Raw genomic sequence first — 13,468 nt, 5'->3', positions numbered from 1 at the left:
TTTCCGAGCTTTGATCAGCACCTAAAATGCAACACTTGCAAGTACAGTCTGTGTAGTGCACGGTAGTATTTGGGAATTCTATTTCCTTAATTTTGACTTTCAGGCAACCATGACTACTTGTTTAACCCCATTCAAACGGTATTAAACTACTGGATAACTTTAGGATATGGTTATATATGCTTAATAGCGGGATTGAATACATGTCTGGAGTTATTTCTGCAAATCACAGAGAAAGGGGAGGCGACTTGCCGCTCGGTCTACTGGAAAATACTGCCTGACAAGCAGAACTCAGGGTGAGAAAAAAAATCTTCAACACGGAAGCGGATGTTGTTGACGTTTTCATCGCGACGGCATCCGGTTTTATAAGGCAGGCTAGTCCGGCGAAACAGCAGTTTACGGCTAATTTGACCACTTTTTTTTTTTTACCTGAAGGGAAGAAGAGATCAGAGTCGGCTCTGCTGCCCAACAATGGACGCGGAATTTGTCGATTTTCTTGTATTATTGATCCGTCCGATCGTTGTCGCCAGCGTGGCTAGTTAGCCCAGCCGGCTAGCTGGCTTCATAAACCCTGACTGGGGCTCAGCTGCTTGTCCTGAGTGGCTGACGAAAACAGAGAGAAATGTCAACAGGAGAAAGATATTAACGTGTTTTTTTTAAAAAAAAAGAAAAGGTGTGGAAACAGTATGAGCAGGAGCTTCAAAGAGGTGTTGGTTTGGTTTCTGGTTTAATTGGCTTCATATGTGTGGATTGGGATTGTTACCATAAATAAGACTTTATTATAAGGATTGTTAATTCTGCAGTGAGTCTGATTTGTGTGTCGTGATATCTGAAAAGCCTCGAGGTTTCTGTGACTGCTGCTGCGTGGAGACTACATGTAGAAAAACACTTTTATTTAAATGTGCATCATTTGATCGCAGGGTTAATTGTGCAGGTTTTTTTTTTGCTTTCTGGCACAGTTGCATGTAACGTTATCTTTTTTTTGGCGTGTCAACGTGTCACACCTGCGCACAATGTGGAAAAATAAACAGGCGTGACTAAAACCCAACCTTGAACCACAACTAATGCACCTCTATCAGTGACACGTCGATACTTGTTTACTTGAAATAACAACATTCCTAGAAAGTGTTATTTAATTGCAGTTTTGCATTGTAAGCGCACACTGTACATAGTGGGTGATTGACTTGTATTCTTGTTTCTTGGGGAGGCCCAAGATTCAGCAACAAACTAACATGATCACCTGATGCTTTCTGTTCATATTAGTGATTAAGTGGTACATCTTAGGCCAAGCCAAAAAGTGCTTTATCATGATCTCAGAGGTGTAACATGAATGGGGTGGAGTGGGTTTGTGTTGCTTAGGTGTTTTTTTTTTTTTTTTTTTGTTAGTTTGAGCTATTTGGTTAGGGCAGCGGTGATGACTAGGTATTTGCTCTGTGACTGACCAAGAGGAGCCAAACTGTAGTTTTATGAATATTACTGCCATCTTGCCCACTACCACAATGCCGGGTGGACTGTTCTTATTGATGCTGCTTGGAGCACTATGCAGCCTCGGACAGGCCATGTCACGGGAGGAGAGGCACAGGTTGAGGTGAGTTGAATAAAACCCACAGCGTCAATCCCCCGAGAACATGATGATCGTGAAACATGATCCCCAAGCTGCCTTTTAAATGCTCTTAGGATATCTTAGTATTGTAAGCATGCATGCTCATACAAATTAGGTAGGAAACTAGGAAACATTAAAGTCTCCCGTAGCATTACATAACAAGTCCATGATGATAATTGCAGGAATTCACTTAAATAATTAGGTAGGAAAAGCTGACGTTTTTTTTTCCCCCCGTCAACAAAGGAACCAAGTGGTTGAGATGTTTGACCATGCATATCAGAATTATATGGTAAGTTATCACAAATTTTCACTGGACCCCTTCACAAAAATAGGAATTTCTAGCGTATGTCTTTTTGCTGCATCTTTTTTGGCTTTATTGTGACTTCTTTAATGTTTTAATATGACCAAGGTCTAATCAGAAAGAATCAAAGGCCAAAGCATGGTGTTTAAAGTTTGTGTGTGTGTTTTTTTTTTTCTCAGGACCACGCATACCCAGCAGATGAGCTGATGCCACTAACATGCAGGGGAAGAGTTCGTGGGCTTGAGCCCAGCCGAGGTGACGTAGACGACGCGCTGGGAAAGTGAGTAACATGCTGACTTTTGCCCCTTGAGACCTAACGCACTAACGGAGCTATGATGACGTGGGTCCACACACACACACACACACACACACACACACACACACACACACACACACACACACACACACACACACACATCACCACACCTGGTTTAACAGTTGCCACAGTTGGAGGGTGGAGACAAATTGCACACATTGCTGAATTACATGAAATATAATTACAGTAATCATTTTTTTTTTGTCTCTCCCTGTTAGGTTCTCTTTGACCCTCATAGACACACTGGATACTCTGGTGGTGGGTATTGTTTTGGTTGTCTTATAGTAATTATTTGTATTATTATTGTGAGGCTGGATCTTCATTATATATATATAGATATCATTATTATTCTATTATATCGACAGCTGCTGTTATTACAAGTGGTCATTATTATTCTGCTATTATTGGGGCTAAGCTCGTATCATTTTGTTATATAATGTGGATTGACTATGTTGTAATTCTCTTATGTTGTTAATTCTACTGTGGAACTTCTCTGTTGCTCTCCTGGAGGTTTCTACCTTTTTTTGCCATTTAAAGGTGGTTTTCTTTAGATTAGCTTTTCCTTTTACGATGGGATGATGTATTCTGTACAGATTGTAAAGCCCTCTGAGGCAACTTTGTATTGTGATTTTGGGCTATACAATTTAATTTAATAGAAATGAATAGGAAAGCACACTGTGGAGGTTTTGATGACATTGTATTGTATAAAATTCTAAACTGCTTAAAAGCATTTAGAGTGAAATGTCATTGTTACTAAATCAGCAGTGAACCAAGTCTTTAATTAAATACTTCTGAGGACAGTCTTCTGAAGATTATCCTGCGTCTCTCAGTCCAACCTTTTAAGCTATGAAATGACCCATAATTAAGCCTGATTTATTTCATAGTCCTGTATTATTTCTCGTTGCCAGCTTTTGAACAAGACGACAGAGTTTGAGGCTGCTGTGAGAAGAGTCCTGACAGATGTGAGGCTGGACAACGACATCGTGGTATCGGTCTTCGAAACCAACATACGAGTCCTTGGGTGAGATATGATTAGACAATCGACACATATTAATGCTTAAGAAATAACACACTAAGTTTACCCTGTGACAGGCAGCAAACGGAACAGCTGTCCAAAAACACACTACTAATAAGAATTCACTGGATGCTGCTGTGTTAAACTTAAATATGTGATTGTTCTTGATGTGTGTGTGTGTGTGTGTGTGTGTGTGTGTGTCAGCGGTCTGTTGGGAGGGCACTCCATGGCTGTGATGCTGAAGGAGGGAGGTCAAAACATGCAGTGGTACCAGGATGAGCTCCTGCATATGGCCAAAGACCTGGGCCTCCGACTGCTGCCAGCCTTCAACACCAGTAGTGGCCTTCCTTATCCCAGGGTGAGACAACTCGTACAGCCAGAAACACCTAAACTCAGCTCCTTAATACCAGAAAACAAACCTACATGCACTGTAGTCTGTTTAAGGTGGGGATGTTCAACAAAAAACTGTAAAAACTTTTCATTGGCACGGCAGTCTCATATTATCCCAACTCAAATATTTTGTTTTTCTATATGTGATTTTTTTTTTAAAAAAAAGCTCTTCATATTGAACTGCAAATATATTGAGTTTTGTTGAGAGTATTGTTTCCTGAGGATTATCTGGACCATGATTGGAAAAGAATGTCAACTCTTCTAGCTGAGATGAATTTGCGATGCATCTATTTAAGTAGATCGAAATCTGTACTGTATGTTGTCAAACAAAAAATGAATATACTTGAGCCCATTCACACACTTCCAGGGTTGCCATATGTCAGATTGACATTTGTTACCTCTCGGATCATGAATACATATTTCAATTTTCCGCTTCTCTGCTCGCAGCTGTCACCGCTTTTGAACACAGATATTTTCGTGTCTGACTTGTTTTTCATGCACAGTCTCCAGCAAACCAACTGTGACTCTAAAAAACAGATTGTGTAATGTTTTCTTTTTTTTTTTTTTTCTCTTTCTACTTGACAGGTGAACCTGAAGTTTGGTGTCAGGGGTCCCGAGACGAGAACAGGCACAGAGACAGACACCTGCACCGCCTGTGCCGGAACCATCATCCTGGAGTTTGCTGCCTTAAGTCGCTTCACTGGAGATCCTGTGTTTGAGGTATCGGATGATAGGATCCTCTTTTGCCTACATTAACATGTCAGATTGATTATTATTTTCAAAGGCAGATGTAAAAATATATATATTTCAAATTGTGACCACATTTAAATTAACAATCATGGTGTGAACAGATTTATGCTGCTGTCCCGTAAAGAATTATACATGATGAAGCAATATATATTTAAGCCATCCAGCAACAGCAAAAGCTGTTTTTAGGAATAATTCCTCTTTTGACTTAAAGTTTTCAACAACGGCTAATTATTTATCAGCAAAACTGTCCTAATAAACAAAATAGAACTTGTGAGTCTACTGCGATGTCGTGTCACTGTCAAAGAGATGTTGAATAGTGAGAAAGCCAGTTATCAGTTATTTGAACAGACATGCGTCAGCACTGAACAGCCACACCTAACAAGTGGCCCACTTTCCTTTGTTTATCCAGGTTACACTTTGTCATTTTGTCTTTTTATTTTTTTTTTAGATCAGGTTACAGACACTTGGTTCCTGTTAGATCAGGTTACAGACACTTGGTTCCTGTTAGATGTGAAATACTAAAAAATAAAAATATCAAGTATTATAAATAAGCAATAAAAAAACATAACTGAATTATTATATTTACAGACAGTATTTTAACTTTTTTAACTATTATTGTCTCATGACTTCAGTGGGATATCAATCAGTTTTCTTTGCTTGTTGATCAATGTGCATCTCACCAAAATAGATAAATCTGAATTCTGTCCACTATATAAAGTTTGTGCAAACAGAAAATGGTGGATAGGAACCCTGTAGCTGCAGCTGTACAATGAAATATTTCAGAGTTTGATATTTTACCCTGTGCAATGATATTAGAGCCGTTTCTTGCACTGGTTCACTTCCTGGCAGCAGTAGACAGCTGATCCAGCACACAGTCCATCACGGTAATCTCTCTCACAGTGGACGGCTTCTGCAGATTGATTTTTAACTCATTTCTTTTTTTTTTTTTTATCAAATCAATAATGCACCCTTCTTTACAGGCCCATGCCCGGAGAGCTCTGGACTTTCTGTGGGAGAAGAGACAGAGAAACAGCAATCTGGTGGGAACCACCATCAACATCCACTCTGGAGAGTGGGTGCGAAGGGGTGAGAGAATGGGGGTGAGGTTGAAGACCTCAGGGGGGTTAGTGATGACATGACTGAGGGTGGATGAAGTGTTGAGAGAAGTGGAGGATGAGGGTAGGAGGCTGTGGCAGATACGGAGTGTTGAGGAGACAAGGACATGGGGAAAGTGAAATTTAAGTGTAAGGGTGCAGTCTCTCTGTCTGGGTGAGAGAGAGTTTGTTGTCACAGAGGGCTCATCGGTAAGCAGGGGACATCATCTGATTTTCCTTGTCCCATAAAAGTGTGATGATTGATTGTGTCACCCCAGACAGCGGAGTCGGAGCGGGAATTGACTCGTACTATGAATACCTGCTAAAGGCTTACATCCTCTTGGGAGATGACCTGTTTCTGGAGCGGTTCAATATTGTGAGGGGACACACACACACACACACACACACACACACACACACACACACACACACACACACACACACACACACACACACACTTGTACAGAGTAATGTGATGCCTCTCTGTCTACATAATAGCATCTCACTATCGCATCGCCAACATAAAGCATGATTATGCTTTAATGTTTGTGCACTTCAGGATTCTGATTAGTTCTCCAGCACAGAAGTTAAGAAAAATACTCCTACTTAATATCCTTTTCCATTTTGCTTTCCCCATTTAGCACTATGCATCTATAATGAAGTACATAAGTCAGCCTCCACTGCTGCTGGACGTCCACATCCACAAACCTCTGCTTCCCGCTCGCACCTGGATGGACTCTCTGCTGGCCTTCTTCCCTGGACTGCAGGTCAGATTTGGATCATGTGAATTGAAAGTGCGACTCCACCTATAACGCCGTGATATTAACCCTGTGCATACTGTTCATACTGTGCGTGTCCCAGGTGTTGAAGGGAGACATCCGTCCTGCCATCGAGACTCATGAGATGCTGTATCAAGTTACAAAGAAACACAACTTCCTCCCAGAGGTAATCTGTCTCTCTGTGTATCCGACTTTAAATGCCATCATAGGCTTTAATTTCTCCGTGTAAATAACTCATGGTTTCATTTTACCATGGAGTCAAGTGACCCCATGTGACTTGTGTTGTCAACCGTAGCTGTTTGGAAGTGAACAAGCTGGCGTTTCACACGACACGGCCGCAGTTCAGCTCTGTCTGTCCGTTCTAATTACAAAGCGTTGGACGGTGTGCTGACCCCTCCGTCCTTCTCCGTCTCTCCCCAGGCCTTCACCACTGATTTCAGGGTACACTGGGCCCAACATCCCCTGAGGCCTGAGTTTGCAGAGAGCACCTATTTCCTTTACAAGGTAATTTATCAAGGACGCCTGACATAATGCAGACGTTCGCTTTCTGCCGCCACGGTACAGAGGTTTATGTTCCGTTATTTTAACTTGCAATTACACGGGGACTTATTTACAAAGGTTTAAGACACATAATCTCAATTTCTGCAGGTATTAATCAGCCTCAAGTACTTTGTCCTTTTTGGCATTCTGATGTCTTGTAAAAAATGTGTAAAGGAAAATAATATAACACTTTTTTTTTTTTTAGGAGTTCATATTTCTCTGGAGCCTTCTTTACAGTTGATGTGTTGTACTCTGTTATGATCTCACTACTGTCCTCTGTTCACCCCCCCCAGGCCACAGGAGACCCGTATTACCTGGAGGCTGGTCGCACCATCCTGGACAACCTCAACCGCTTCGCCCGCGTTCCCTGCGGCTTCGCTGCTATGAAGGACGTCCGCACAGGAAGCCACGAGGACAGGTGAGAATATAACTACTCAGTCTCTGCAAGATGGTTTGTGTGATGATAAGACTACTAAATAGGAACATTCATACACATTTTAATTAAATTATACATGAGCTATAGCAAGTAAAAGGAAGGAAATGGTCCATATTGGGATTTAAATTATTTGTTATCAAGAAAAATTAAAAAAAGAGACTTTGCTGGTGAAAACATCCCATAGACCACCAACATAACACTTAAATGTATGCAAAGAAAAAAACTTTTGCCATCAGAATAGTTTAAAAGAACCATAATTCACATACAAATGAATAGCTTGAAACATGGACTGGGAAAGGTCAAATACACATAACAATACAGCCTATAAAACATGAGTGTATCACAAATCCGGCATATGTTGGAATACTTCCATAGACAGTATCTACAATAAGCTGATAAGTCCGGCTCTACTTTGAAACGCCCTTCATGATCTTCTGATAAGTAATCAGCTCTGTTCCATTATGGTATAACACCTGTTCTCTCCTGTCAGAATGGACTCGTTCTTCCTTGCTGAGATGTTCAAATACCTCTTCCTGCTGTTCGCTGACGCGGAGGACATACCGTTTGACGTGGAGGACTACGTCTTCACCACCGAGGCCCACCTGCTGCCCCTGTCCCTCTCCACAGCCCCTCACTCTTCATCCATCCCCTCCAACAGAACGGTAAATAACACCGTTGTGATTCAAATCTGATGTGAAAGCATGTCAACATTCCAGGTCCTAACAGAATCTGTGATTTGATACTTCAGTCCGAGGACCTGGACGACTCGAACTTCGATTGGACCTGCCCTAACACCCGCCTCCTGTTTCCTGACCCCGCCTACCCTCGCAACCTGAGAGATCCAATCCGTAGCGCCGTGGACAAGAGCTGCCCCCGCCCCGCTGCTTACCGGTATGTGTACATACAGGTGTAACCTGGTCATGTACCTGTACTTATCTATTCCTGCTAACTGCTGTACCTCTTCCATGTTTTTAACGTCCTCCTCCTCCTCCTCCTCTCAGGGAGCCCGGTATGGGTCGTCCTCCCCTGAGGGCTCAGGACTTCATGGCAAACAACCCTGAACATCTGGAGCTGCTGAGGAGAATGGGAGTCAGTCTGATCCACCTGAAGGATGGCAGAGTGCAGCTGGTCCAGCATGCTACACAGGTTAACAATTTAACCATAAGGATAAACATCTGCATGCTCTCATTAGTGGCTGATTTATAAAAAAAATTGTTAATCGAATGTGACTCCTCAGCTGTTTTGTTCTAATTACAAGGGATGGGAATGATGCAACACTGTTACTTTTTCAGCACACAAAACAAGACTTACAGCAATAACTCCAGAGCTGATGGGGAAAAGGTTAACTTTAAAAATATGAAGATGCATGACACACTATTTGTACTTTTATTTAAATGCAAAAGCCGAAAGAGAACACACTGTGCTACCGGTGGCATTAACTAATGGAGGATATATTATTTATTCCAAACTTTACAAATCACACTCTTCTTTTCCAGGCGGTGAGTGCGGTGGCAGCGGAGGACGGCGTGCGCTTCATGCAGGAGATGATGGAGCTGTCCAGCCAGCAGCAGAAAGAGCAGCTGCCTCCCAGAGCCATTCAGATCGTCTCGCATCCGTTCTTTGGCAGGGTCGTGCTGACCGCCGGCCCAGCGCAGTTTGGCATAGACCTTTCCAAAAGTTCCACCGGGGTGAGTGGGTATTGAAGCGTTGCCAAGCTGCCCAGGTTTCAAAATGGGCCCTTTAACCCTCCTTCTGTTTTGTTCTTTTTCCTAAGAGACTCTCTCACTTTTCTCTGGTATATTTAAGAGGGAACTTCCTCTCCTTGACTATTTTCCTAATTCAAACAGAAGAAAAGATGAGAGTGTGGTTTTAGCACATGTGGACGACTGCAGCACTGTGTACGCCCCATAATGTTAAAACGTGTTCCTTCATTCTATTCCATTTTCTTGCATCTGTGTGCAGGCTCGAGGCTTCGTGACCGTGGCCGAACCCTACAGCGGCTGCACCGAGATCACCAATGCCGAGTACGTCCGGGGCCACATCGCTCTGCTCCAGAGGGGTCAGTGTATGTTTGCGGAGAAGGCCCGACACATCCAGAAGGCCGGCGCCATCGGAGGCATCGTCATCGGTGAGTGCGAGCAGCTTACGAAGCGAGGCGGAAGAGGGCTGCTCGGTGACTAGATTAAGGCTCAAATAAATAGATTATGTTGAAGACGGACGGTCGAACAGGGCCCTGCACATTACATGATGACTTAATAATACAGCAGAACTCAAGGAAGCTTTATAAGAGTGATCTGACTCTATATAGGAGCTTTCTGAACAGTTGTGAATTCCTTTACAACCCATAAATTTTTTTATAAAAACCTCTTAAAGTGGCCCTATTATGCTTTCCCACTTTTCCCCTCTTCTTTCTTGTGTTATATATATTTTTGTACATGTAAAAGGTCTGTAGAGTGTAAAACCTGAAGTTAACGCCTAAAAGGAGTTACCCTCCCCCTCAGAATCTCCTGAGCTGCCTGAAACGTCTCCATTGAATTCTCTCCTTCACTTCCGTAACTTTATGAGGTCATAATGTTACGGAAGTGACGTAAAACTCCTTCCATAAGATCGTTAAATATACACAATGACTGAAACTAGTGGGGGGGGGGAAATCAAGTTTTCCTTGTTAACGGACTTCAATGATTAATTTCTCACCAAAGTTGCTGTCAGTTAATTGTCTTCCATCACTCACTCATCTCTCTTGGTCTCCTTCCAGACGACAACGACGGCAGCAGCAGCGACACGGCTCCCCTGTTCCAGATGGCGGGAGACGGCCGCAGCACGGACGACGTCACCCTGCCGCTCCTCTTCCTCTTCCACAAGGAGGGCAACATCCTGTTGGAGGCGCTGAAGGAGTACAGGGAGGTGGAGGTGCTGCTGAGCGACAAAGCCAGGGACAGAGGTGCGACATTGCTCCCTCACACGCCTCCCTAAATGTTAAAAACTCTCCTCCTTTTTGTGTCGCTCTCGATGAGATTGATCACACGGGTGTGCTTTATCGCTCTCCGCTGACTGAGCCTCATTATGTGCCCGGCTTCATGAAATATAGATGAGGATATAGGGATTCAGGCTTTATTTGAAGTCTCAGAGATCGTGACTCATTCCAGAGCCACCCACCAGCTGCTGTTACAACGGTGGATGGTGGAGTTTTACACACTTATCAATATTGCATCCTCATTCTTTTACCTTCTTTTTCTTCATTTGCCAAATCCCATCTATTCACTGTGGTGGACTGTAACCGTGCCTCTCCTCTCCTCTCCTTTCTGTCTTGGTTTCTCTTTTCTTTCTTTTTCATAACCCTCTCCTCTCTGGATGAGCAGCCACCATATTCAAAGGTAAACCTCGTCCTGGCAGCCTGATTGAGGGAGGTAAGTATTCTTTTTTCCTTCTTTCTTCATCTGGTATCCTCAGTCTGCATCCTTTCCCCTTTTGCCTTCATCTCTGTTCTTCCTTCTTTTTTATAGTCATGCTTTCATCTCTCCATCCTTTCCTCTCACTCTGCCCTCCAGCCACAAGGATTCTGTTTGTGTTTGATAAGAAAGCTTTGTGCTGTCACAGTATTGTCAGTTCAGATTTTCCCCTTCAGAGCTTAGGACATGGCAGCTCTTTCTTTATGTCTGTTTTCTCACCGGAGCAAACCAATAGTTACACATGGCACGGCTAGACAGCGCCGGCAGGGTATGACCCCAACACAGCCATGGGTTTAAACATGGATTCCGAAAAGATGTCACAATTAGTGTTTGGGTGGCTTTTTTTTTTGGTAAAGAATATTTTATTTAGGCAAATTCTCTGTAACCACAAAGCCACCAGGACACAGATGCCTTGTGCTTATCTGTACTCTAATTACAAAGCCTTGAAGTCATTACCTGTTGTCCTAGCAGTATTCCCTCAACTGTATAATAAAAAGCGCAGATTCGTTACCTAACTCATTTACAATCTGCACTTAAAGAAGCGGATACATTTTAGGAAACGGATTTGCACTTTTCTTTTTCTAACCAGATTTTTGCAAAAGTCACAGATTCACTTTTTGCCAGATTTCTTTTCACAGTTGACTCAGTTTGGTTGTGCAGCTATGTGAGAAAGGCTTTATCCTGTGGGAAACATGACTCACCATCAGCATCATGCTGTTACAGTTGACAGCCTCACAATGAAAACGCTTCTATTTCTGACTGCAAATGGCTACCAGGGGGCATGTTGTATGGATTAATGCCTGAGGAGGAGGACAAGAGGTTTGTTGGTGTGTGTGTGTGTGTGTGTGTGTCTCACACTCCTTTCTTTCTTTTCAGGTGTGGAAGTGCAAGAAGCGGAGGAAGACTGCTTAACTGAGGCAACAACTCCCACCTCATTCGAACCTATTGGCCAATCGCAAATGAGCACGTTGGAGCTAGACGACCTGGCTCCCGAGCCGGTTACTCCATCACAGGAGGAGGTCAGTCCTGAGGAGGAAGACACAAGTCCCGCAGAGGACGTTAGACAACCGGAAGAGGACGTTAGACAACCGGAAGAGGACATTAGACAACCGGAAGAGGACGTTAGACAACCGGAAGAGGACTCTAGTCCCGCAGAGGACGACAGACCACCAGAGGAGGAAGGTACAGAGGCTGATTTGGCTCAGCCCACAGAGGAGAGAGACTCTGAGAACAGAGAGGAGCCCGAGGGCGACACAGACTCGAGCAGCCAGTCGGTGGATGAACTGCTGGCTGATTGGCGGGAAGACTTGGAGGCGTTCCAGCAGATGGAGAAGGATGAGCTCTGACAGTCGTCGGGCGCGTCGAAGCCGCGTGACCGCGGTCGGATCTCCACCGTGGGGGAAGAAACCTGGAGGGGGACGCATCTTCACAAGTCACACCAGGGTCAGTCTGGTGAGCTCAGAGGGAGTCGAGGAGAAGCCTCACATGACTGTCCGTTCTCCTGCTCTCTGTTGATGGTATCATGTGCCAAGGCAGCCCACATCCTGTATCTCCGGACCACAAGGGAGTCCCTATTGGTCCGGTAGTTTTAGGGGATGAGAGACCAGGGTTCTTATCTCATGCAGTTACGGTTCCATAACCACCCTTAATGAATTACAAGGACCAGACTGTGTGTAACAGCGTCTCTCTTTCCACTCCAATTTACTTCTCACACTGGTGCTCTCTCTATGCATCTCTGAGTCAAATGAATGCCGGTCCAACAACTAATAATTAATCCATCGACCAATTAGTTTTAATTTTAAAAGTGTGATAAATACGTGTGATGATGCATTTACTATCCTCCTGGTCTTGGGCCTTTTATTCTATGTACACATTGATGTGAGTTAAAGACTTGATTCATGTTGGGGGGGGGTTTGGTGACGTTGAATAAGCTGCAGGATGTTTTCATGGCTTAATGGTATTTAGACTCGACACCAAACTTAATCTCTCTGGAGGACTTATGAAGTCATCTGTCAATGTAAATATGTATTTGTCAAGATATAGTGACTGAAACATTATAGCGCTGCTTCGCTCAGGTTCTGGTTCACCCTCCACAAACGACCTCTGGACCACATCAGGGTGGAGCAGACACACCTTCAGCAGCGTGGTGGGAGAGATGAGTAGCCCACAAGGCGCCACAGGAGGGCGCTATGAGATCTGTGTGATTGGAAGGAGCAGAATTAAGCCAATAAGTTAACATGATGAAATTAAATAAAAAATGAAGAGGGGAAATTGGGAAGACTGGCTTGATTATTTGAGTTCATGCTATTTTAAAACCCAGTGCTGGGTTTAGGAGATTCATGGATATGCCTGATTTTACTTCCCAATAATGTAGACCTGGTGAATTAGTTTTAAATGTCACACCATTTATGTTAAAGCTGCTCTAATATGATATTTATGTTCCTTCAGAGGAAACTGAAACCATGTTGTCGGAATATTTTAATGAATGGTTTTATTCTTAAATTATTTTTTTCCAAGAGACATGTTTCTATAAACTGTGGGTGGACACCCACACAAAACCAGTTGAGTCAACATGAATATAATTGGAAAGTCTTCAGTATGCACCAAGGTGTCACTGTCACGCTGATAACAGCAGTGGAGGAAGAAGTGCTCACATCTTTTATTCAGGTAAAAAAAAATAGCAATACTTTAGTGCATTTAAATTAACTGAATTAAAGCTACTAAAAATTTTTTTTTTTATTACCTGCAAAATACTTGCAATGGCCACTTTAAGAGAATATTAATGTATGTCATATTAG

At 43.2% G+C, this 13,468-nt stretch overlaps 1 protein-coding gene across 1 annotated transcript; it reads left to right on the top strand.

Annotated features, from left to right (window-relative positions):
* Positions 1–336: 336 nt before the first annotated feature.
* Positions 337–12,940, top strand: edem3 (ER degradation enhancer, mannosidase alpha-like 3). Its single transcript, XM_054602790.1, has 20 exons — positions 337–1,585; positions 1,844–1,889; positions 2,081–2,181; positions 2,436–2,475; positions 3,126–3,238; positions 3,437–3,590; positions 4,208–4,342; positions 5,353–5,458; positions 5,745–5,842; positions 6,108–6,233; positions 6,328–6,411; positions 6,666–6,749; positions 7,079–7,203; positions 7,712–7,883; positions 7,970–8,112; positions 8,223–8,367; positions 8,718–8,909; positions 9,184–9,349; positions 9,977–10,162; positions 11,547–12,940. The coding sequence occupies exons 1-20, from the start codon at positions 1,464–1,466 to the stop codon at positions 12,014–12,016; spliced, it is 2,808 nt and encodes a 935-aa protein (XP_054458765.1). The 5' UTR covers positions 337–1,463; the 3' UTR covers positions 12,017–12,940.
* Positions 12,941–13,468: the final 528 nt, after the last annotated feature.

This window comes from Anoplopoma fimbria, chromosome 8 (assembly GCF_027596085.1).
Source record: "Anoplopoma fimbria isolate UVic2021 breed Golden Eagle Sablefish chromosome 8, Afim_UVic_2022, whole genome shotgun sequence".
Lineage (NCBI taxonomy): Eukaryota > Metazoa > Chordata > Actinopteri > Perciformes > Anoplopomatidae > Anoplopoma > Anoplopoma fimbria.
Note: the sequence above shows the minus strand (reverse complement) of the source record. Positions and strands in the feature narration are given on the sequence as shown.